The sequence below is a fragment of the Fistularia commersonii genome, chromosome 3 (genome assembly GCF_037954325.1).
Source record: "Fistularia commersonii isolate RoL2024-O1a breed Wild chromosome 3, RoL_Fcom_v1.0, whole genome shotgun sequence".
Classification (NCBI taxonomy): Eukaryota; Metazoa; Chordata; class Actinopteri; order Syngnathiformes; family Fistulariidae; genus Fistularia; species Fistularia commersonii.
Genome location: NC_141286.1, coordinates 3,345,929 through 3,371,964, shown reverse-complemented (window position 1 = coordinate 3,371,964; position 26,036 = coordinate 3,345,929). Strand labels below are relative to the sequence as shown.

The following is a 26,036-nucleotide window of genomic DNA, read 5'->3' as shown; positions in this document are numbered from 1 at the left end:
ATTAGTCTCCCACCCTGCATCTGCTTCACACTGTTTTTATGTCTTCTGATTTCTGCCGGGGGATTTTTTTTTTTCAGCGTCCTCAAGCCACAGATATATTCCAACATCTCTGTCAGCTGACAAAGGAGCAGCGTCGTTAGTTAAACTTAAAAAAAGAAAAAAAAAAAAAGTCTAACTATAATCTTATTTCTATAAATAAATATCTAGTTGGTAGCTTTTTAACTATGCGAGCAGTTCTCATATCCGGAAGAAAAAAAAAAAATGTTTAATGAAATCGTCTCTGGTGAGTTCATTCCCCCAACAAGGCTTTTGGGGTTTTGGGGTTTTAGATAACTTTAAACTCTTGAAAAATGTTACGCAAGGAGTGGACATTAAAAAACAAACCATTACAATCTAATCAAAACTAGAAAATCACTGGCTGACTCTGGAAAAGTTTCCCCCTTATCTGAGTACAGGAAACAAACATGTTTACAGAACACGCAGGCTTTGTTGGTGATTAAACCCACTACTGGGATTTAAATATAAATAAATGTAGCGGCGGATGATGGACCGACCAATTTTTATGCATCTCCAGCGCCTTAAGCACATAAAGTTACATCCTGTACCTTCGCCATGAGATCTGTGCTCACCACAACAGCGCCATAAACACCGCACAACCCCATGCTGCAGAGGCTCAATACGACCAGGTTTAGGAACCCGATCGTCCAGATCCGCGTCAACAAAAGCCAGCGCATTCCCGACAGCTACCTGATGGTGTGAGGTCATGACCTCGCCAGCATTCGAAGACCAGGAGAAGAGGCCAGTACACTCAATCCCGTAAGGGATGGGCGTATCGGTACTTCGATGCGGATCGGTCGATCTTTGGAATCGGTGAATGGTTTCCATTGGTAAAGCGTTTTATTTATCTTGCAATTCCGAAGGGCTTTACACTGGATGCAGAGCTTCCCTGCAAGGCGCTAACAGGGCCTGAGAGCAACGGGGGTTCGGTGAATTGCCCGAGGACACTTCGGCACGCCGACAGGAGGGGCCGGGAGGTGAAACGACAAATTTCAAATCGGACGAACTACCAACTGAGCGACAGACGCTCCTAACTATCATGCTAAAACAAGGGTGCCATTAGATTTCACTTGTGAGTGTTTAAAACATTGAATTTGTTTGTGAAAACCAAGCGGAGTGCATTTTAGATTGGTCTTCCGCGTCATGTGACGATAGCGGCCAATCAGAGAGTGGCAGAAGAGCGGCGTAGTCCGATTTTTAACCCACTACCAAAGTATCGCAGCGTATTTGAACATTCCTAGACAACACTTTTAAAAGATGCCGAACGTCGCCATGGAGACAACCAGCAAGCCTCAAAGTTCCTTGCACTTCCTTCGGTTAGTCAGAAGACATCGAAAGGGTTTTAGGAAGCTTCGCCGATGTTGGATGAAGCCATTGTTTCGTTTAGTCGACACAAGTAAATAGTTTGTATGCATCAGAAAATATTGACTGCTGTGTATATCAGATTAGAAATGATCCATTTTTAGTTGAACAAAATGTCTAAATATTCCTGATAATATACTACATTATGGGCTAACTGTTTATTATAATATAAAAAGGGATTTATTTTCACCTCATTTTCATTCATTTTACTCATTCATCTGTTATTATCATATGATAAGCATTTATGATTACATTATTAATCAACATGTTTTTTATTCCTATTTCCTACTGTCCTTGCAATACAGTTACTGATGAACACTGCAATTATGTGATTTTTTTTTTTTAAGTGGTATTGATGAAAAAGTACCATACACTAATGGAGAAAAAAATGTACATTTCGGTCCATTCAATTAGCGTCACAATTCTAGATTGTGTTCAAACAGGTATAAAAAGAAAATAATAACTATAAATGTATACAATGATAACAGCACAAATTCCTCACTTTTGACATAAGTCACTGGTTTGCATTTCTTCAATTACACTCATTCTTGGTCAAATGTGCAGATAAGTAGTTTGTTGTTATTTTTTTTTCCTGATAAAGCCCAATCACTCTCTTTGAATATCATGCCAAAAATCTTCCTTTTTTTTTTTTTTTTGCAAAAAAATCCATATTTTTTTTGCAAAAGGTGTTTTTCTCTCCTTTTTTCACCCAAATATTTAATATCTCTGTCAGTTTTGCACTCAGGCTTGAGGAGAGTAACAAAGTCATAAAGTGGAAGCAGAATAATTGTTATTAAAGTCCATGTCAAGTTTCAAGCATCATATTATTTTTGTCATGTCCGTTTTTAAAGGTAATCAATCCTGTGGCCGGTGTTTGACTCAAGTCCGATTTGTTGGACTGTGGCTTTCTACTGAGGCACGAGGGAAACTCTGTAACGTGCATTCGGACGCTACAATTTCCCCGTCGTACAAAACCCGCACATGTCAGCAGCAGGCGTGGAAAACTCTCTGCAAATCTGCGTGATTCAAATAGCAGAAATCGAACATAATAACCTAAACGCATAAGAGCGGCGTTATGCTCGATCCGCCGCCGTGACCGTAACTTTTTCTTGAATGTCATCAGAGACAAGAGGACGGTTGCTATGGAAACCAGAGTGTTCTGATGTCTGCAAAGGCCAAAAAGTCAAACCCACCAGTTAATCAATGACTAACCTCCGCCAAGGCAGAGGCCATCAAACAGACACACATACCAGAGGAAGAAGAAGAGGGGAGGAGGAGGAGGAAGGTGGCCTGACCCCGCATTCCCGTCTTACGGGAATAAATACCAGGTTGGAAGAAGAGACAGCGTGCTGAGACCGGCCTGACGTCAGCAGGACGCCAGGATGGAAGATATCTGCAAACAGCGGTTAATCCCGCGCGACTGCTCCCGCACACATACTTTCGAGTTTATGTGAGCAGTAAATCAAATTAGAATGTGGTCATCAAACCGAACGACCAGTGAAAGAGCTTGTGTCCCACCGTGGCAGTGATCAGAAAAGAAAAAGCCAATATAAAAAAAAAAAATTTTTTTTTTTTTTTGACTGACAGGCTCTTTCAAAAGCTCCAACTTACCCATCCAAAAAAAATGCAAAGTGATCAGAAAAGAAAAAGCCAATATAGAAAAAAATTTTTTTTTTTTTGACTGACAGGCTCTTTCAAAAGCTCCAACTTACCCATCCAAAAAAAAATGCAAAGTGATCATAAAAGAAAATGCCAGTTTAAAAAAAACGAAAAAAATATTTTTTTTGAATGACAGGCTCTCTCAAAAGCTGCAACTTATCCATCAAAAAAAAATGCAAAGTGATCATAAAAGAAAATACCAGTTTAAAAAAAAAAAAATTCTTTTTGAATGACAGGCTCTCTCAAAAGCTCCAACTTATCCATCCAAAAAAAAAATGCAAAGTGATCATAAAAGAAAATGCCAGTTTAAAAAAAAAACGAAAAAAATATTTTTTTTGAATAACAGGCTCTCTCAAAAGCTGCAACTTATCCATCCAAAAAAAAAAAAAAAATGCAAATTCATTAAAGGTGAGCAAACGGGCCTGATGGTTCCACCAACATTTGATTTGAGCTGGGTCATGGGAAAATACATTAAAATTACAGCAGTCAGATCATATATATCATTATACCTGGTTAGATGTAGGTCAGATACCAATGATAAAAATTTTTAAAACTAATTGAAAAGTGTGAAAGTTTGATTCCTCTTATGTTTAAATAAAGGTGGAAAACAGAATCCTATGTAGCATCACTGAACCTGACATCGGTAGAAATAAAGAAATGTCAATATCTAGGATTGTCAGAAGGTAAATGTTGGGATCCATGTACTCGACTGATCATTTTTGTCTAACTTCTTATTTAATTTGTCAGTTTTTGATGTAATTTAATGCTAGTTTACAAGTACTATGTTACTTATTTTCAAGCAAGCTTGCTCATTTGTGATATATTGTTGCCAAGGTTACTTGGTAATTAATAAAGGCTGTTTCATCAAAATGATTTCTTACAAATGTTTAGGCCACCAATACAAAATTCAATATGGTATTTTCACAATTTTCAAGGAATTTTTTGCTGATTTTAAGGCAATTTCTTCATTAATTACGATTATGTTTTTTGATGATTTAAATTTCTTGATTCTCTTTTGACAGTTTTGTATTTTAATGACAACCGTTTGCCAATTAAGCTTTTGTGACGATGCTAAAAAAAAAAAAAAAAGATTTAAGACAAAAACTGGATAGATAGATAAGATTTTAAAAAAAACAGTGATTGGTATCGATTTTGGACAGTTAAACTGTAATAACAATTTTCAGCTAGACATAGAAATCAACACAAACACAACTCAGGAGCTTCAATTTACACTTGAAAACTCTTAACCATAATCAGATCAGGGCGTGAGCAGGATCCACCGGCCAGATGCAGGATCCTGCAGGCTGGACCCGCATCACCGTGTCAGATGCTGGTTACCGCCTGTCAGAACAGATGTTCCATCGCACCCCCCGCTCTTTTTTTTTCCTGTCACAGCAACTAAAGGCCAAACCCCCCCCCCACTGCAAAACATGTTCCCCGAGGCAGATGGCAGCGATATCAGATCGAGCTCTGCGCTCCACACATGGCTGCAGGTGCAACATTTGGTCAAATTCAGATGTGTTGAGTCGAGTGCCTGTGAGACTCATTATAGAGAAACTGATCAACTAGCTTTTTTTTTTTTTTAAACAAGCTGCTAGTCTCCTCATATGAGGCCTGTCAAACACTATATTTGATAAGCAAAAGAAAACCTATGTGACTAACTGTTATCCATTTATGTGTTATAATACTGAGTTGATTTAGATATATTTGCCAATGTAATAACAAACCAATTTGTTCATTTGTTTATCGTTTATTCGCTGCTGTGTGTATGTGAATCTGACTTACTGTTAAAACATCTTGGTAATTTCAAAGCAAATATTTTGTGATTTTTTTTCTCCTTTTTTTTTTGCACTCCAGGCGCTTTCTCCATCAACAGGTCTTTTCGATGAAGGTCCGACAATTTCATTCAATTTCTGAATGTAAATTTTCCTTTTCTGCAATCGTCCCTCCCGCACCTTTTAATTCGGTTTACTAAGGAATGATATACGAATATAGAGTAAAATTACATAAAATGATCAGTACTGCAGTACAGTTAACGGGAATTCAGAAAAGCTAGTGGGCGGTTTATGAGGGGATGTTGAGGACAGCGAATGTCTGGGAGTCAGCCCATGTCTCAGCACTATATCAAAGCCCTGCAAAGCCCCTGCACCTAAATACCCCAGGTGTCTGTCAAACCCCACCAGCGCTCCAGAACCTGGGGGTCTCTGAATAAGCAGGATGCTTGCAGGGGAAGCTCTTCCAGTTACCAACCCCGGTTCGGTCACATTGGCATCCAGGAATAGAAGTGTAATAGTAGACAGACGCAGGGGAAGGTTTTGGTGGAGGTGCAGGGGGCAACCATGCAGACCTGACAGACATCTATAAACAGAACTCCCATGCACAGAGTGGGGAGACGTTTGGGGCGACTCTGGGAAGCAACACTCGACACTTGCAACACTCGCAACATTTGCACACTTGCAAACGCAAAATCCCATACAAAAATCTTCAAAATAGCTTTACTTGTACGAAAGGAAAACAAAAAAGATGCGCGGACGTTCAAGCCACTTACCGTCAAATTAACATCGGTCTGACGGGAGCTTCGGTTTTGTTATTCACTTCAATTTCGGCTTGGTAAGTCGTACGAGAAAACGTATAGGTGTCTTTTTCTCTCCCACCCTGTCAGTCACTTCCCGGCCACCGATGTGGAAAGTCCGTCAACTAAAAAAAAAACTTCCCTTAAAAGTGAAACTTCTAACAGTTTATCGTCTTGCAAACATATGCCGAATTGAAAGTGACCTCCTGCTCATGCGAGCGAGTCTCACTAAAACCTCAAACGGCACAGAATCGCGTAAAGATGAGACAGCATTTTAGCGTTTACGATATTTTCTAAGGGAAGTCCGGCGGAAGTTTGAAACCAGACAGCAACAAAGAGGTACGCGAGCTGAGCGATGAATCCAACTTACTTTTTTTTTTTTTTTTTTATATATATTTTTTAGCTTCGGTAGATGAAACCCATCTCCACCTCCGGTCTTTTCATCGCCGGTGCTCCTTAAAAAAAAAAAAAAAAAAAAAAAAAAAAAATCGAACCACGTGTTTTATTTCTTAAGCGTCCCGATGCTCCCTTGTTATGCTAATCCTCAGAGCCCATTGACAATAATGATATAAGGCGCAGATATGCGGAGGGTCCCGGCGGCTGCAGCTGTCTAGCAGCCCTCTGTAAAAACTCTGCAGCTCTGCCCCCTCGGTTCATTCAAAGGAGGGGAGGAGGGGGGGTTTACAGTCGTTTACAATGTGCCTTCATTGTCTCCGGGTGAAAGAAGATCTGCGGCGTGCGTGTTTCCGTGCGTGACGGGCAGAATGATCCATCAGGGAAGGACCGTGCAGTGCGGGAGCGGCTCACAGTCCCTCCCAGACCAGGGGTCTGCAGCGTTTTTAGGGAAAAGCACCCCCAAAATGATGGGAAAATGGAGCAGGAACCCCCTATATATATATATATATATACAGGACTGTCTCAGAAAATTAGAATATCGTGATCGAGTTCTTTATCTTCTGTAATGCAATTACAAAAACAAAAATGTCATACATTCTGGATTCATTACAAAGCAACTTCCAAAATGATGGAAAAATGGAGCAGGAGCCCCCTACTATATATATATATCTATATATATGTATATTATGGAGCTCGATATATATGGATATATATCGTGCTCCATATATATATATATGTGTGTGTGTGTGTGTGTGTGTGTATATATATGTATGTATATATACACTGCTCAAAAAAATAAAGGGAACACTTAAAAAACACATCCTAGATCTAAATGAATGAAATATTCTTATGAAATACTTTGCTCTTTACACAGTTGAATGTGCTGACAACAAAATCACACCAAAATGATCAATGGAAATCAATTGTATCAACCCATGGAGGTCTGGATTAGGAATCACACTCAAAATTAAAGTGTAAAAACAAACTCCAGGCTGATCCAACTTTGATGTAATGTCCTTAAAACAAGTCCAAATGAATCTGTGTTGCTTCCTGAGTGGACACTATGATTTCACACAAGTGTGATTGACTTGGAGTTACATTGTGTTGTTCAAGTGTTCCCTTTATTTTTTTGAGCAGTATATATAAGAAAGAAGATCTGAAAGAAATATATATATATATATAAGAAAGAAGATCTGAAAAGAAGATATATAGAAGATATATATATGCGCAGGACTGTCTCAGAAAATTAGAATATCGTGATCAAGATCTTTATCCTCAGTAATGCAATTGCAAAAACAAAAATGTCATACATTCTGGAATCATTACAAATCAACTGAGATGTTGCAAGCCTTTTATTATTTTAATTTTGTTAATTATGGCTTACAGCTTAAGAAAACTCAAAAATCCTATCACAAAATATTAAAATATCATGAAAAGTAATTTTTGTTTATTTAATTGCATTGCATTGCATCCTGTTTATTTTTATCTTTGTTGTCATTCTGTTACCTCTTCCTATCCTTGTTATTGTCTTTGTCCTTTTAATTGTCTTTTCTATTTATATTTATATTCATATTTATTGATATTTTCCCCATGGGTATCAATAAAGCCTTATCTTGGCACCTATGTAAATTTAGTTTATTTTTTTTACGTTAAACTAGAACCATGTATACGCTTAATGTAGCGTTTTAGTCAGGAGAAACACCTGGTTGACGGTAAAACGTCAGTTTAGTAAGCAATAGCTGTTGTTGGCCACGGCCCACAAGCCTGCAATATCCCAGTTCCTGCCAATTCCAGGTAATTAAAAAAAAAAAAAACTGAATTCCTTGCACCCCAAACCACATCCACAAAATTCCCCACAATCACACAGAAAACAAGGATCAGCATAAACCCCTCGCTACAATACTTTGTTGTTGTGCATTTAGTGCTATACACATAACATGACATAGTGCACAACTACATAATATTATTATATGCATTAACATAATGCACACGTTTGCATTAACATAATGCACAAGTTATATTTACATTCATTCAGCGTCCATACTGCTTATTCTGCATTCATGGTCGCAGTGCTGCCGGAACCAGCGTCCTGGACCGGTCGCATATAAAGACATACCATTCATTCTTTCATTTACAAATCCGGCCTATTTAGGGTTTCCAATGAACCTACTGCATGTTTTTGGACATGAATGAGTGAATTGTTTAATCAAACAAAAATCTCTCAAAGCCCCCTTGCAGTGCCTTTGCAGCCCCCCCTGTTGGAGACCTCTGGTCCGGACCAAAATAGGTTACTTTCCGAATTTAATGTCTGAATTAATTTAATATTTTAACTTAATTTCTTCCCCATTCATATTTCAAATGATTCTCATTTTTTTTAAACTTTCAAACATATCCTGAATTCAACTTTATTTGTATGGATCCTGTTTATTTAGTTGGTTTTGGATCCTATTTCTAATGTGGGGGGGGGGTTCTTTCTAATTTTCTTTGCTGTAATTCAACGCTGTCCTGCAGTTCTGACAAATCTACTGTCATTCAAAATCAGCTCCATATTCATTTAGATAAAACAAAAACGTAGTCAATTATTTAAATGCTGTATTTGGAGAGAAACTGTGAAACATCTCGTGTATCCAAATGCTTGAGAGGCATCCGAATGCTGCATCTTTAACATATAATTCAATTAATTTTATTGATTTGCAGAGAACCACCACCCTCTTCAATACCCTAATTGAAAATAGCGAACCTGATCGATATGTTTTATTGGCTCTGGATGAAACGGCTTTCCTTGCTGTTTGACCAGTCTGCCATGTAAATAAAACATGTTTGAATTGGAGCCAGTTTTATTTAGAGCGGCACGGTAATAAAGGAGCCGCTCTGTTTGTGTGTATCAGTGCATGAAAGAACAAAGGTGAAGCCATTAAAAAAAAAGAAAGAAAGAAAAAAAAAAAAAAAAACGCATTAAAACCAGGATGTGAGACCTCGGGACACATTAGCGCGTGCAATAAATGAAAAGACGCAGAGCGTAACAGCGTCCAAACATTCATCCCGACAAACATGAGCTCACTTTAGCTTTAGAACAATCTGTTTGTTCTTACGTGCCCTTTAATTCGCGCTCTTCTAATAAATCCAAGAGGATTACAGCTAAATGCCTGTCAAGCACGTTTTCATTTTTAGAACAATACTCACTTGTTGCATCCAATAATGGAGCATCAGAGAAATCGAAGCCGTCTCTGGGTGGTGACCTATTTATTTTCCGGTATTATCTCACCGCGGCCCGCAATCGGAATCTCACCAAAGTTGGAATCACAGGGCCGGAATATTAAAAGGCCGCACCTCAATAGTGATATATTTCATCACGTTATGTGCTTGTGAATCAGAAAAACAACGCTAATAAACCGCCCGTCTCTCCGGCTTAGCAGAGCAGTTAATTTTATTCAATTTAAGTGGGGCGGATTAATATGGGGATGCACTAATATTTTTCTTAATTTCCTGAAAGGGCGCTGAGCAGCTGGTCTTGAATAGCATCTCGGGTGCTGGTTATTTCTTGTTGATAGCGCTTTCAAAAATCAGTTTTTCGCTGATTTCATGTATGTTTGTGTTGATTTTAATGCATGCTTTTATATATTTTCTGTTGCTGTTTAAGTCGTTTCTGACAATGTTTTGGTCGAGGAGGTTCTCTGGAAATCCTCCCGTAATTTCTTATTTTGAAGGTAACGGTAAATATGAAGATGATCTGGACACAATAAGGAAAACAAATAACGCTAAAATAAAATAAAACACTTTCTATCCAGATTATGATTGGCAGGCATTTTGCAACAAAAGGTTTGATGTTGATAAAATAAGGAAAGTAAACTAGGATGAAAATAAGATAAATCAGATCAATAAGAATAAAAAACCTTCTATTCAGATTAAGATTGACAGGCATTTGGCAGTAATAGGTTTGGTCTTAATACAATAACGAAAGTGAACTTGGATAAAATGAAGTCAAACAAGATGAAATCAAATAAAAATAAAAAACATTCTATACAGATTATGATTGGCTCTTGACACAGTAAGGAAATTGAATTAGAATAGCACAAGATAAGATAAGATAAGATAAGATAAGATAAGATAAGATAAGATAAGATAAGATAAGATAAGATAAGATAAGATTAAAAAAAAAAAAAAACTTCTATCCAGAATATGACTGGCAGTGGATTTCATTCGGAAAATAAAAACAACAGATAAAATTTACGTCTCGCTATACATGTAGCTTCACTCGCAACTGAATCCTCAGAAAGAAATTTGAAAATACCAATAAAAGCTGGTGTGAAATGAGGTCTGTACCAGCCGGCGCTTGCACTCAGTAACACCTCTTTGTGAACAACCTGAGCCATTCCTTTCATACCGTACCTCACGGTCATTTTTTAAAACAAAAATCTCCCTCCACCGCCACAGCGGGAGCTTTTCTTGGGTAGCGCGGTAATATAAATAGTCTGTGTCCCACTCAAGTTGCGCAGCCAGAGACCAGGGTTGAAATGCCAAAACACAGAGAAACACGTCGGCACATTCTTCCGCACACAAACACACAACTTTGCATTGGATTTCGATTCGAAAAGAAGCACGTTGGTCCTTGCAAAGTGAGTAAAAAAAAGGAAATTTAGTCATGACGGTGAAGCTGACAAGGCGTCCGGGAATGGACGCGTGATTACACACTTACAAGGGAGGGAAGTTTACTGTGACTAATGATGAATAGCATCCCTTTTCCCCGTCTCGCTCTTTCTCTTTTTGCTGAAATCTGATGTAAACTTTGGCAAGTTTCCACAAAACAATTACACACGTCACAATTTTACTTCCCTGACATGTTTAATATTCCGGGCTAAATCACCAACAGTAAATTACTCGTGAGACGGTGGTTTTATTCCCAGATTGATGCGTCATGCATGTATTTTGTCCATTTAGTGCAGTGTCTAAATTGAAGGAAAAAAAAAAAAATCAGTGATTTTATGATGGTAGTCGAAATCTTCTTGTTTTGGCGACTGGACTTGAATTTCTTCACTTGAAGATGTTTCAATTTTCTAGACACATTTTTGGGTCTAGATTATGGTGGGTTGTTATGTAAGTGGAGGAATTGATCAGCAGAAACGAAGCGTAGGGTGGGTTGTTATGCTAACAGAGATGTCGTTCCTTAATTTACATCATTGTATTTTTCTATTTGTTGGTTTCGAGCGGTTACAACCAAACCTGGGCTACATACGTGCCATTTTGGTTTTTTATCCTCCCCGCAAAAACAATTTTCTTTGAATATTTTTAATCTATCAGTTGAATTAAGAAACTCCTTATTTTTTCCTTTTTTTTTTAATTTGTCATGAATTATTTTAAAGTTGAGATAAAATGCCAAAAAATGTAAATATTTGAATTGCGCATTCCAATTTACATGATACCTAGTTGGCCCGTGCATAAAAATTAAATAAGAAATGTGGCCCAAAATAATTGCCCACCCCTGGGTCGCACAGTTTGGCCTGGTCTGCAACTCTTTCAGGAACTTTGTGAGCATCGAAAATTATAATGATCTTTTCCCTTTGGCTTCTCACCTGAGTCTTATTGCTGGGATGCACAAGCAAAACGCACACACTCCGACTGAGGATCAAAATATCCTTGATGTGGTTTTAGCCTCACGTTTACATCGAGTCCCCGGGGGGGTTTTTAAGCGACCAAACCGAGTTTGCAACGGGAAGGAATTCCTGTCAAACCCGATCAATCTCCCCGCCGACCCTGTCAACAATCGGGGTTCTTAGATGGCGCCTGCACCTGCTAGTCTACCTTTGGCGAAAGAGCTCTTCGGCGTTCCTCCTGTTCGCGTGCTCGGGTCGGGCCCTTCGGCCCTTCCGTCCCCACCGCGACACAGGGAACCCGCTCATATTCACCGCCGCCGTTTAACCCCATGCCATCTTGTTCCATTTTGGCGCAGTTAAATGCATCATTAGTGTGAGAACCGCTCGGAGGCTGATTTATGGTCGTACCGTACCGGACCACTTTCATCCGCCCCAGGGTTTAAACATACCGCCGTTCACACTCTGCAATTACGCTTAAGTACAAGCTGTGTTTTCACAAAGCAAAGACTATTGAAACAATGCACGGTCTAAGGAAATGCCACAGTTCTCCATCACAGTCAGAATGATCCTTGAAGGGTTTAGATATTTAGACAAGTGTTTAGTTATCCCTCTCATTGCCCTTGTTTCTGTATTGGTTGAGGTTGCCTTGTTAATGGGTCTTGTTTTTGTTGTTTTTTTTTCTGATTTACTTTAGAGCAGGGGACTCAGAGTATTTTTTGGCCCCCTGCCTATAATCGAATCTTTGTGCCAGTGTATTTTTTTTTTTTTTTGTATGCATATGGGGGTTTTATACAGTGGGTTTCAAAAAAAGAAAAAAACAGGCAAGGAAAAAATGAAAAAGTAATTTTCCGATATATTTGGAATTCACTTTGGATTTACTGTTTCATCTGTCTCTCTTCTTTGAGTATCATGAAAAGCACTATAGAAAACATATGTTTTTTTTTTTTTTTTTTGCTTCAAAATTTGAAAACAAAATGATTTTTGATGAAAAAATGTCTAGTTATATTGTTATACCCATCTTTTCTTTTCTTATTTCTATAAAAACCACAAACACAATAGCAAAAAAAAAACAGGCAAAATTGCAAAAAAAAAAAAAAAAACAGGCAAAATTAAAAAAAGATTGATTTAATAACCAGAATAGCCACCTTTAGCCTTGTAAACATTACACCTCCTCTTATACATGCTACCAATCAATTTTCTAATAAATTCTAGTGGCAAATTTTCCCACAGTGACAAGATTTTCTCTTTTAACTCAACAATATTTTCAGGGTGTCATTTCATCAATTCTTGTTCAATATTAACTTTTAATATTAATTCCTCATGCATTTTTTAGAGGCTATACCAAATGCTATCCAGTTATTTACAGGCTGACAGGAAACTTTTTTTTTTACACCCCCAAACAATCAGGCAGTGTAGTGAAACAAAACTGCAGCCGTAAAAGTCATTCAAAATGTCACTCCGAACGCAACTGAAACGGCTCAGATTTGATTATAATTCTGCAAACATAAGCGGCGGAGGCAGATTTTCCACCTGAGCATCATTAACATCTTTTGATGTCTGGCATCGACATCAGAACCGATCACACATCAAATATGTCTCTAAAAGATAAGAATTTTTAGTGGTTTGCAGCATTCGCAGCTGAATTCCAGCTTCCCGAATCCTGTTTCTTATGTTTCCTCCAGGTCAGACATTACGTCAAATCCAGGTATCCCAAAATTCACTGAGCGGCTGCTCCGTCTGGTCTATAACTCCCTTGATGCCGAGCCAGCAGCACATCGGAAACAGACCTCGGATCGCCCGTAACTGGTGAATGTTCGGACCAAATTCTCAGTTTAGTCCGGTAAAAATCATCACCCAGAATTAACACTAAGTCCAAATTTTTTCTTTGTTTTAGTGTAAAGGAGGTAAACGGGTAAATTATAAAAATCTTTAAATGTCATGAACTGTTCCTCTAAGAAATTCATGACAAATTAATATTAAAAATGAATGTAAAAAAAAATTGATGAATTACACCCTAAAAATATTGTTGAGTTAAAAGAGAAAATCTTGTCACTGTGGGAAAATTTGCCACTAGAATTTATTAGAATATTGATTGGTAGCATGTATAAGAATAGGTATAATGTTTACAAGGCTAAAGGTGGCTATTCTGGTTATTAAATCAATATTTTTAATTTTGCCTGTTTTTGTTTGCTATCGTTTTAGTGTTTTTTATAGAAAAGACAAGATAATTTTAACAATGTCACTAGACGTTTTTTCATAAAAAAAATCATTTCGTTTTCAAATTTTGAGGCAAAAAATACATTGGAAAATCAATTTGTTCATTTTTTCCTTGCCTGTCCTTATTGAAACCCTCTGTATAAAACCCCCAGATGCATGTGAGAAAAAAAAAAACGCGTGGGCCGCACTAACACAAAGACTTGATTTCAGGAAGGGGGTCACAAAATATTAATCCGAGGGCGGCGATTGTCTGAGACCCTTGATTTAGAAAATGTGAGATCACTGGATTGCAGTCCTATGAACCTAAATGTTGAACAATCACGGCTTTACTGGTAACCCCACCAACCACACCTGCTATTCTAGTGAAAATGTATATTTATTGAGAAAATATAGTTACTGCATGCCTTTACAACTTTGCTAGCAAGTGACCTAGAGAGAAATTGAGAAAGAGAAAAAAATACCAATCCCGTTTTCATCATATCCACTGAAATGAAAAACCTCTTCTACCTGGTGCTTGAAATACCAGCGGAGCGCTTTGTTAAATCACACTCAAATTGCTCCAGTTAACCTTCTTATTTGGACTCCCGGGAGATGTTTTCATTAAACGGCCTCAGACCTGCCGGTACGCCGCATTCAGCTCCTTTCTTTGCACTTGAAAAGCAAGAATCTCGGTCGACGGCTGTTAAAAGGAGCTAACCGAGCGTCAGCCACGTAGCGAAAAGGCAAATGTTCCTACCTTGTGACAGGCGGACCGGCTGTGTGACCTGCAGGCCGTCCACGGCGCAAAGGTTCCCGCAGGGGTGCAGGGTGATGACCCCCGACCTGTTCTCCATGTAGCAGTGCTGCGATGCTACGCCGGGACCCTGGATGTTAATGTCCACGGGGCCGTGACCCAGAGATGTGCAGCCTGAGCAGGAAGAAATGGAAGACAGCGGGAACGGAAATTAGATTTCTCATTTTCAAGATTGGTACAAACTTTCCTGCTTAGTCAAATTTCCTTCTTGTCTTTTTTTCTGTAATTTTCTCCATTTTTTTTCTGTTTGAAATTTCAGGGTTTATTTCCAATGTTTTAATGATGTTCTTACCATGCCATAATAGTCAATGGGTTAATCAACTGAATAAAAAAAGGATAATATTCCAAAGGAAAAAATGTGGAATATGACTTAATAGTAAATAAATGACAAGATATTTGCAAAAAAAAAAAAAATATATATATTTTTTTTTTGCAAAAATTTGCAAAATTGCAAAATTTGATATGTATATATATTTGTATATGGCAAATATCTTGTTACTTATTTATTTCTTGTCATTTATATATATATATATATATATATATATATATATATATATATATATATATATCACATTGATGTGATTTTACAGGCAGATAAAAACTGGACTACCTTTCTTATGCTTTTGCTTCATGTTAGTGATTTTGCCCCTTAATAGGTGTTACTACATTACTTTTTTTTTTTTCCGTTGCGCTTATTACACATCTTTAATGAAAGTAAACGGGGGACACAGATGCTCAAAGTGCACAGTGCTTCCACATTGATGCTGTGTCCTTCAAGAATGTCAAGGGCATTTAATAAGTGAACACACCACCTTCATACCCTCATACGAGCATGCAGACACACACACACACACACAGAGCACACACAGAGCACAGCATGCAGTTAAGGGATTTTATCGACTATTTATTGGCTGTATTAATTATCTTCACCTCATTGTCTTACCAGATCGGATACAATGTATTGGTGTTCAGCAAACTGCAGTTGTTTGGGATTAAACTGATTATTTATCAGCCTAATTATACAAATTCTACGAAATTCTACTGTTCTCCAAATCCTCCAAAGATGTCAGAAGAAATAACAAGAAACAAATTTGGTCATTTAAAATGATAAAAATGCCTAAAAAAAAAAAAGATCAATGCCAAATTTGAATGTGAAAGGAGTATTTCCTTATATTTCAACATCAGACCTTATGCTAAACTAATATCCATCGCCTGCCGCTTATCCTGCGCTCGGGGTTGCTGGTGATGCTGGAGCACAAGATTTCCCTGGACATTTATCTCTTTTCCTGGGGGGGGGTTTAATATCCCTGGCATGCAGAGCCTGGAGGTTGAAGCCGATCTCTTCTAACCGAGCCTCGGCCGACCTGCGATTATATGTGTGATCACGAAAAACGACGTTTTTAACGTCCGGACTCGGCTTTCGTGGCCTTCACCTTCTGGCAGAGGCAGCAGGGTGATGGCGGTGCTCAGGCGTCCGCTACCCAGGCTGACCAGATGGGGGCGCTCCGCCTGGAACTTCAGCCCCTTCCCGGATTCGATGAGATCCAGGGGGGTGCTCTGCCGACAGAGGTCAAAGGTCACAAGGTTAGACGAAGCCGGTGGTGTCCGGACCCCCCGCTCATGTTTTGTCTGCAAAGGAAAAATCTGAAACACGCGTTGAGAATTCAGGGTCTCAGGGTTTGTGGTTTTTTTGAATTTTTTTGTTTTTCCTATTCATGCCATTTTTTTTTTTTCGCTCATCACAAAATTTTCAATTTAGTTATACATTTTACCAATTTAAGTCAATTTTTAAACTATTTGGATTATCTCTTTTCGCATTTCCAGGTTGTTCATTTTTTAAATCATTTGAAAATGTTGGAATCAAAAAGGCATTTTTTTAGGTATTAATTCCTTGTATTTGTCATGTTGATTTCTATTCCATTTTTCTCTAGTTTCTCATGACATGATGCGTCACTGGGATGATTGAGGAATTATCTACCGTTTGTCATTGCTCGCCTTTTTTTTTCTGTGATTGCTCACGAAATTACGAATGCTTACGAATGCCAGAAATTTTTTTTGATCAATTCTTGATTGTTTGCATCATGTGTTCCATAACGGTTGTCAATACAGCAACAATCATGCGACTAACTAATAACTCTTAATAAAAAGCATCAACACAAAACCTGTACTTTAACCAGGCATTCTGCAAAAATATTTTTGTTTACATCGCTCCTTTTAGCTTTCCTTTAGGAAAATGTAGTATTACAGCGGACATTCTTGCTCTTGCAATCTGTTCTTGCTCTTCCCCCCCTTTTTCTTATGACCTATTTTATTATTATTATTAAATGTAAACCTGACAACTATAAGTTATAATAGTAGCAAAAATAATAATAATGGTAATAATATTAATAATAATTACAGGGTCCAGCTTGGGCCGCTTACATGACGCTACTGTTTCCATTATTTTGATATTATTCCCAAATTTAGTGCAAGTTTGAACTGAAGTCTGGAGCTCTGGACCCAGCTGCAAATTGGTTTCCAAGGAGACAATGAAAAGTCTGACGAGATGTCTTTACCAGCCTGTTTACGCATTCTTCTTCCTGCTGTGTGTGTGTGTGTGTGTGTGTACACACACGCATGCCAACATTTGCTTCGGCTTCTGGGGCAGAGGCGTTGCCATAGAAACAGTGCTTCGCAATTAAGAAATGTGAAGCTCCTGGAGGGCATTCAAAATGTAACTTGTGATGAGCACCATGAAGTGCAGCTGAGCCCGAATTTAAAAGGTCCCGTGCTCTTCATCCATCCCGCTGTTGCTAAAAGCTGCGGCACGATATGGGATATGAGGGCTGTATCGTAATTAGGCAAATGAAACGTACATTTGAGGGTGAACAATCATGTTTTTCGGTATTTTTCAGATACAACACTGATGGAATCGCACGAGCAGCTGCAGTTAAATGCTCCTGCACACGAGTCACAAGTCGCACATGTATCACAGAAGCCTAACCTTGAAATCAGAGAAATCAAAATACATGGACTTTAGAAAATGCTTCGAAATGTGAGGGTCCGACCCTGACGGTTTGATTGTTATTGTGAGCCCACGTTTTATTATTCGGCATCACTTGATATCCGTTTTTTATTTAGGTTGTCACGTCTCGATCGCGAAGAAGCTACAGTCGACTTATTTAGTTTTCCCTCCGCTGAATCAGTCCCTTTGGATACATCCAATAACTGCTGGCATGGATATACACTGCTCAAAAAAATAAAGGGAACACTTAAAAAACACATCCTAGATCTAAATGAATGAAATATTCTTATGAAATACTTTGCTCTTTACACAGTTGAATGTGCTGACAACAAAATCACACAAAAATGATCAATGGAAATCAATTGTATCAACCCATGGAGGTCTGGATTAGGAATCACACTCAAAATTAAAGTGTAAAAACAAACTCCAGGCTGATCCAACTTTGATGTAATGTCCTTAAAACAAGTCCAAATGAATCTGTGTTGCTTCCTGAGTGGACACTATGATTTCACACAAGTGTGATTGACTTGGAGTTAGTGTTCCCTTTATTTTTTTGAGCAGTATATATTTTTTGAAATTTTTTACCTGACTTGGATCATTGTTGGGTGATTTTTGCATTTTTACATTTTTACATGGATTTTTTTTTTTTTTGCATTTTTACATTTCCTGAAGGGATCACAGTATATTCAGAAAGTACCTGAATATTAGGAAGAATGGCTAAATTATTTTCAAGAAAAAAAAAACAAAAAAACATCAACGATCAACTCTTTTTTGTTTCGTATCTTGCATGTGACAACAAATCCAAAATTTCTTTACTGGACGCCAGATCCAATGGGTTGATGGTGCAAAGTTAAGGTGGAGTCGGCAACCTCGTGCAACCGCATCCCTTCTGTCCTACTTTCCTGTCCTTCTGTTTCTTGCATCCGAGCCGAGGCCCCGTCCAGACGTGCGTCCTAACAGGATTACGTGACTGCGGTGAAGTGGGATCAGGACTAAGAGGATTGGAGGGACCGGCTCTCGGCTCTCCGCCGAGAAGGAGGCTGGTTGTACTGGGAACGATGGGAGAAGAGGGAAGGCGTGGGTGGGATCTTTCCACGGTGTGCTGCTGCTCCCATGTGGCGCTTTCTGCAGCAGCCTCATTCTCAGAATCCCTCTTTATTGCATAACTACACATGTAGCAGAAACAGCGTCTAAATTCCCTCATATGATTTTCCTGTCTGAATGCACGATCGTAATTCATATTTTTTAACAACCTTTGGATTTATTTCACTTTATTTAGTTTATTTCACTTGTTACTTAAGACACTTTATAGTTCATTTGTGTCTCATATTCTCTTTTTTTTAAGTGTTTATACAATTTTCAACTATGATTTATTTTTGTTATATTTTTCTTGTAACTCTGGCACAACAATTTCCTTCGGGATAAATAAAGATGTTCTTATTCTTCTTATTATTATTCTTATTTGTGTAATTGAATAATTTGATATTAATATATTAAGTTACAGGCAACTATGAAACTAATAGAAATATAATAATAAATACAATAATAATAAAAATATAAAGTAATATAATAATAATAGAAAAAGGATTAAATGATTTTTTTGTGCTATCACTAAAAAAAAAAAAATCCAGAATATACAGTGTTTCCTCCTCATTCTCAAAAGATGTTAAAAAGTACGAAACAATCAAAATGAACTATTTAAACAATTCATTTTTCAGAACAATTCTATTACAAATGATAATAATAATATAAAATATAAAATAATATAAAAATAGAAAAAGGTTTAAATGATTAATTTAGTTACTCTGTGCTTTCACTAAAAAAAAGAGGCTGGAAAAAAAAATTCAGAACATATAGTGTTTCCTCCTTATTCCCAAAAAATGTTAAAAAGTACAACACAATCAAAATGAACTATTTAAACAATACATTTTTTAGCGCAACTCAATTACAAATGATAATTAAAATATAAAATATGAAATAATATAATAATAGAAAAAGGATCAAATGATTAATTTGGTTACTTTGTGCTATCACTAAAAAAAGAGGCTGAAAAAAAATTCAGAACATATAGTGTTTCCTCCTCATTCCCAAAAAATATTAAAAGTACAGCACAATTAAAATGAACTATTCAAACAATACATTTTTCAGAACAATTGTATTACAAATGATAATAATAATATAAAAATATAAAATATAAAATAATATAATAATAGATAAGGATTAAATGATTAATTCAGTTACTTTGTGCCGTCACTAAAAAAAAGAAGAGGCTGGAAAAAAAAACAGAATATACAGTGTTTCCTCCTCATTCACAAAAAAATATTAAAAAGTACGACACAATCAAAATGTACTATTTAAACAATACATTTTTCAGAACAACTCTATTAAAAATGGCTCGCTGTATAGAAAAAAAAAAAACAACACCACGATACTGTGACAGATTTCTTTTCGACATAAACCGTGGTGAGGTTAATTATCTTAATCGGGATGGAGGTGGGTGTGGATAATTCTATGCCTCCTGCTTCCTCTCCGCCTGATTGGATTGTCGTCTCGCCAGCTGGGAGAAAAGACACCGAGGTCTCCGGAAAGCGTCCTGCTTCGCGACGCACCGACACGCGCACGTTGTCGGGGCACGTTGCAAACACACACTCTTGACATTATCACTTCCCTGACATTCGACTTCAATGGATGCGGTTATCAGCTAGAAGAAAAGGCCCATTGTGTGTGTGTGTGAATGGACACGAAGAGGAAAAACACACTCCCACCCACGCCACGGTACAGACACACACTGGAAACACTGATGATATTCGACTATTTGTGAAAGTTGCCAAGTTCCGAACAATGATCTCTCTCTGGTTCTTCGACACACACCTGTAACACCTGGTGTGTTTGTCGTCCATCAGGCGTGTTCCTGTTCAGGCGGTCCATGTCCAACGACTCCTGCGACACATGGAGGTCCTGCGGGAAGGAAGTTGAATAATTATGAGCAAGAATCAGAACATCGGAAAATATATCTCGATTTTCACCGGTGATCGAAAAATCAGTACATTGTTGTTCTAAAGATGACGCGTCGTAAGAAACATCGCATCGAAAATACGATAAGCGAATTTACGGACACGCACTGAGAACCAGTACATGCATATTATTACACGCGGTAATACATTTTAAAACATTTATTCTGTAGTCGAGACATTTGAAAAATGTAGAAAAGAACAAAAGCAGTTGCGGTGAAAGTGGTTACAGTTTTTCCATGTGAGCAGATACGCAGTGATAGGTAGAGATCCAGGTATTACCTGTCAGAACCCACATCCCTAAAAGCGATAAACCGGGCTGTACGTCACACGTTTACGGGTCGTCTGGTGCATTTGTGGTCATTTACGAGGAGAAGAAGAAGAACAAGAAGATGTGGTCATTGACATAGCGTTAGCTTCTTCTCCTCTCAGGAATAAAATAGAGCGTGCAACGCATATTTTGAGCCAGAGATGAAGATGTTGAGGTTCTGTTTGGGAGCGAAGAGGACGGATCGGATCAGGAATGAGTCCATCGGAGGGAAAACACATGTTTAGTTGTTTTGGAGATGCAGTTGTTGTCTGGATGCAGACCGAAGTATTGCTGAAGCTTTGTTGATATGTTTTGCATTTGTGACAATCAGGGCATCATCTGCATACGTTGCAATATTGTGATCGTGATGTTAAGACACCCTGGCAGCTGAGCGATGTTTAGGGTCAGTAAACAAAAAAAAACATTGGGACGCTTGAGGGATTTCTTTAAATGCCAGTTCCTAAAATGGACAAGAAATGTGTAAGCTCATTATCGCGAAGAGAGCTCAATGTGTATTTCCACAGTATTTGATTATAAGTTTTTCAAGTTTCTAGTTTAATTCAATATAACCAAAGTAGAACTCCGGGAATTTTTGTTTATTGCTCAATTTATTTCTGAATGCTTTACTATCTTTTTTCTCAACTACATATTCTGCCAAAAATACAGGAAAATATAACCAAGTTACTTGAAAATTAGATAATCACATTTAAGTTTGGAAATATAGTTCATCAAGAAGTATCTTTAAATCTAATGCGAATAAATTTGCTTTGGTTAGCAATGTGGTAAGCGCTTTTTTTTTTCTTTTTTTTTTTTAAATCAAACTGATTCTGAAAATGCATGAGTAAAATCGCCGTACATGAAAATAAACCTTTTTTCTTTGCTAATTTCCTTATAAAGAAACCTGTGTTTATTTCTGTTTCCGGTAATCATTTACTTTTGTTATTTCTTAATTGAGCCTTACAGGGATTCCCCCTTAATCTGCTGAGACACACAGAAGTGTCAGGACCTGCCCCACACACACACACACACACACACACACACGCAACCATCTGTGTGTGTCACAGATGGTTGAGGATATTAAGCAACATGCTCCGTGGAAGTGACACACACACTTAGACACACACACACACACACCTAAATCACACAGACACCGGTGAAATGAGACATTCACAGAAAAGTGGCCACCTCACCGCTCTGTCTGTATGAAAACACACACTCTCTCACACACACACACTTCCCTCTCCCTCAGTAATGTTTGGGTATTTCCAGTATGTCGGCACAGAACTATAATGCACTATAAATAACTTCCCATGTGAGTAACAGTGGTCAGATTGAGCAGGAACGCTGAAATATGATGCGAGAGGCTTGAGGTCCGGAGGAAACACGTTTAGGATCAGATGCTAAAGTATTATTGCAGTTATTTGCATGCAGAGCGAGGATGATAAATCTGAAGCGGTATTTGCCGAGTCAGCAGGATGGAAAATAAAAAGGAATGCTTAAAATCCCATGTGGGAAAGGCTTTCATGGAATAATAAAAAAAAAGAAAAAAAAGAAAAAAAAAAAACAATCTGAGCCGGGGGAAAAAGAGAAAATCTTTCTTTCTTTGGAGGAATTCCATTCAACACAATAAGGAATACTAATATCTGAGATGGGTTTTCAGTATTGATTCCTCCCTGAAGTCTTATACAAGGATCAAACATATATCTATTTTGAATCTACTTTATTACATATTAAAAACATGCACATTCCAATTATTCAACAGCTTGTTCGCAATTTTTTTTGTTTACCTCTATTCTCAAATATTTTCAGGTAATTTTTGTTAATTTTCACTTAAATGTCCTGCATTCTTTTGTTAATTGTGTGGACTTGGGATTTATTTTAAATAATCATGTTTATATATAATAATGTCTGTTTGTTTGTGTTTGTTTACTTTTGGAGAATTTCTTACAGGGAAGTGAGAAAGTCTTTGCGCCTTTTCAATCATTTCTTCTTGATTTTCATGTCATTACCTGCTTGGAATTTTTGGTCATTTCTTGCAAATATTTAGTCTTTCAACTTAAATGTCATCTAATTTGTAACCAATGTTCAGGAATTCTGTTGAAGATGTCTAAATGTGACCGATTGCAACCCAAATCACAAATCAATGCAAAACTAGCAAATCGATTTTCTAAATTAGCAAAAACCTTTCAATGCCAAGATGCAGAAATCAAACTGCTACCTGACGCGATACATAAAATATCACAGTAAGGCTACATTTGAATATATTTACAAAGCAAAAGTGCTCTTTGGAATAAAAATACCTTTCTCATCCAGTTATCCAGCATGTGCGCAGGTTTCTCGGCAAAGATCCTGCCACTGCTAGATCTTATCAGAGTGATAGAACAAGAAGGACCGCAGAGTAAATCCACAAACTCAACACTTTTCTTTCTCTTGTCCGTAAAACCCAGATGGCCTCTTTGTTCCAGCTTTTTGTCTGCGGTCGCGGCAGAATCTCTGAAAACTACATCCAACGCCTGGACCTGTTGCTGCTTGTTGCTCCACTAAACTCAGACCTACATTCCTGCCTGGCAGTACCTTGAGTGTGCATGCTTGTGTGTGTGTGTGTGTGTGAGCATGCCCACGTGTGTGTGTGTGTGTGTGTGCACGGGAGTGTGAGCGGTTTAAGAATGAAGGGCAGCAGAACAGGGAGGAATGAAGTCATGAAAATCAAAAACAGAAATAAAATAATGAGCGTGCCGAAGCCTGAAGCCTGGCGATAATAAAGTTTGAGTAATGGCAGAACAAACAGTGGCTGTTATTAGAGGAGGAGAAAGAAAAACAAGAAAAAAGAAGAAAATAATTACATTATCAGATGTTTGATGGTTATCTGCATCTATGTGTTAGTGTTTGACATACTGATAAGATGTAGGAGTGTTTATTATCTTTCTTGACTGTTATTTGTACTTTAAACATCCTTAAAATAAGCCAGCGTAGATTTTAATTTCAATTCAAATTCAAATTTTCCATCCGCTGTCTTCAATTTTTTGAAACCAGAGAAGAACTACTAACTTGAATTTCACATTCATCATGTGAAAAGAGAACAAACACGGGAACAAAACAAACCAAAAAATATCATAAATTCTTGCTACAATAACCAAAGGGAATATGAGCACAGAAGTATCCTGGAAAATTGCAAATATTTGTTGAAATTTGCAATCCATGAGCAAAAAAAAAAACATGGAAAAAGTAAGAATGACTATTGCAACAATTTAATAATATTTCGAAAATTCCTTTTTCCTTGGATTTGAGATCAAGTAAGTGAGTAATTTTATATATTCAAGATTCAAAGCATTTCTTGTCACATGTACAGTGTAGAAACATGTTTCCTTGTACAGTGAAATTCCTACTTTGCTGTCCGCGGTGCATTTTGAGCAGCAAATATTTAGTTCTGGAAAGGAGAATATGGCCGATACAATCGAAATAACATCCGGATCATTCAGCGATGGATCAGCTCTTATCTCTCATGGAGATCTTGAGGAGTCTGTTGGAGAATGCTCATCCTGTCTACGCTTGCTTTTTTAAACTCGAAGAGCTGAAGGACGTGTTTTTATCCAGAACGTCAGTTTGAATCCCCCTTCCAGATGGAGGGGAGGTACAGACTGAAGTTAAGGAGTTCAACTGTCTCGGGTTGTTATTCATAACAGAGGGCAGAACAAATTGGACTGGCAAATCGGTGCGGCGTCCTCGAAAGTCGGATGCGTCAGTCGTGGAGTACCTCAGGGAACCCTTGTAGGGCTCTTGTCATTTTTCACTTCTGCGTGAACCTCCATTACGTTTATGAAACGCTGCGGTCGCTTTTGATGCCGAGGACTCAACGATGAATCCGGCCGAGTCACGCTTAGGTAAAGGTAAAGATAAAAAGAAAAAAAAAATCTGTGGAAGGGATTGTGATTGAACGGCAATTGATTTGATCTCAATATTAGCTTATATTGATTTGATATAAAAAAAATCTAAAAAATCAGCACTTATATGTGAGTTCTCAATATGGCAATGATATTGAAAGCAAATTTGCAGCACTTTTGCCATCAGATGTCCCTCGGCAGGTTATGAACGTCTTCTATCGGACGATTTCCCGATGTGACCCGGCGCTCCAGAGAAATAAATACCCGGAAAATAGGACAAAATACAGCAGCACGATGTGCTTTTGAGTGCTCTTACACAACTAACGTGGAGAAATGCGTGACAGGCTGGGTTGGCAGAACCTCTTGGGCTTTGTTACATTTTTTCAGGAATGCACCAGTTGGACGATTCCCAATGATATTATATAAAAAGAATATACTCTCATTCTGAAACATGGCGTGCACAAAGGAGAAGCAAAAGTTAAAACTATCATGCACGCTGTCAGGTGGAATCACTGTCTACGTAGATTGCAGAAATCAGTTCATTTTGCCATTTATCAAGAAGAGTGACCATATAGTGTGTAAGGTGTGCAAGTTGGACGAATATAAAAATGGAGATTCACACATTTGTTGGGAAATTATTTTTTTTCATCGGATGGATGCATGTACTGTGTCGAATATAATTTATCTTGTGATGAAAGGTTTTGTTCATCTCGTGAAAGCATCTTTTTGTTGTGTTGATGTGCTAATGTTGTTTAAGAGAGTGGTTGTCATGGTTGTCATGTTTTGTGGAACCCACTGGGTTTATGCATGTGCGGCTGCAAATTCAGTGGATAGTTTTTACATTTGACTGAACGTTCCTGGTGTAAATCTACGGATTCTGCAAGGAACGGCATTAAAATTAAAAGACATTACAAAAGCACATCCATCTAGATCAGTCCTGGGCATTTTACATCCCGCGGGCCACATCGGGCCCCTTCTGCTTTTTTTATCCTGCCTGCCAAAACTATTTTCTTTGAATATTTTCAATTAATATTGAATTTAGAAACTCCTTATTTTTTCCTTTGATTTAATTTTGTACCAACAATTACATACAAAATAATGTTGGTACATTTATATGAGCATTCATGATTTTAAAGTTGAAATAAAATGCCAAAAAATGTAAATATTCAAAATGCCATGTTCA

The 26,036-nt window shown here is 37.8% G+C and overlaps 1 protein-coding gene across 16 annotated transcripts in view; it reads right to left on the bottom strand.

The window, feature by feature from the left end:
• Window positions 1–26,036, bottom strand: part of phldb1b (pleckstrin homology-like domain, family B, member 1b) — a 127,707-nt gene that overhangs the window by 66,744 nt on the left and 34,927 nt on the right. For 10 of the 16 annotated variants that reach the window (XM_086141590.1, XM_086141646.1, XM_086141661.1 and 7 more), the window contains exons 2-4: window positions 20,523–20,609; window positions 16,081–16,204; window positions 14,591–14,761 (exon numbers count right to left, since the gene is read on the bottom strand). In XM_086141590.1, coding sequence (XP_085997716.1) covers window positions 14,591–14,761; window positions 16,081–16,204; window positions 20,523–20,609 — 382 coding nt within the window. Of the gene's footprint in view, window positions 1–5,626; window positions 6,148–14,590; window positions 14,762–16,080; window positions 16,205–20,522; window positions 20,610–23,272; window positions 23,403–26,036 lie in introns of those variants that run through there. The other 6 variants (XM_086141669.1, XM_086141697.1, XM_086141720.1 and 3 more) reach the window with 2 other exon arrangements.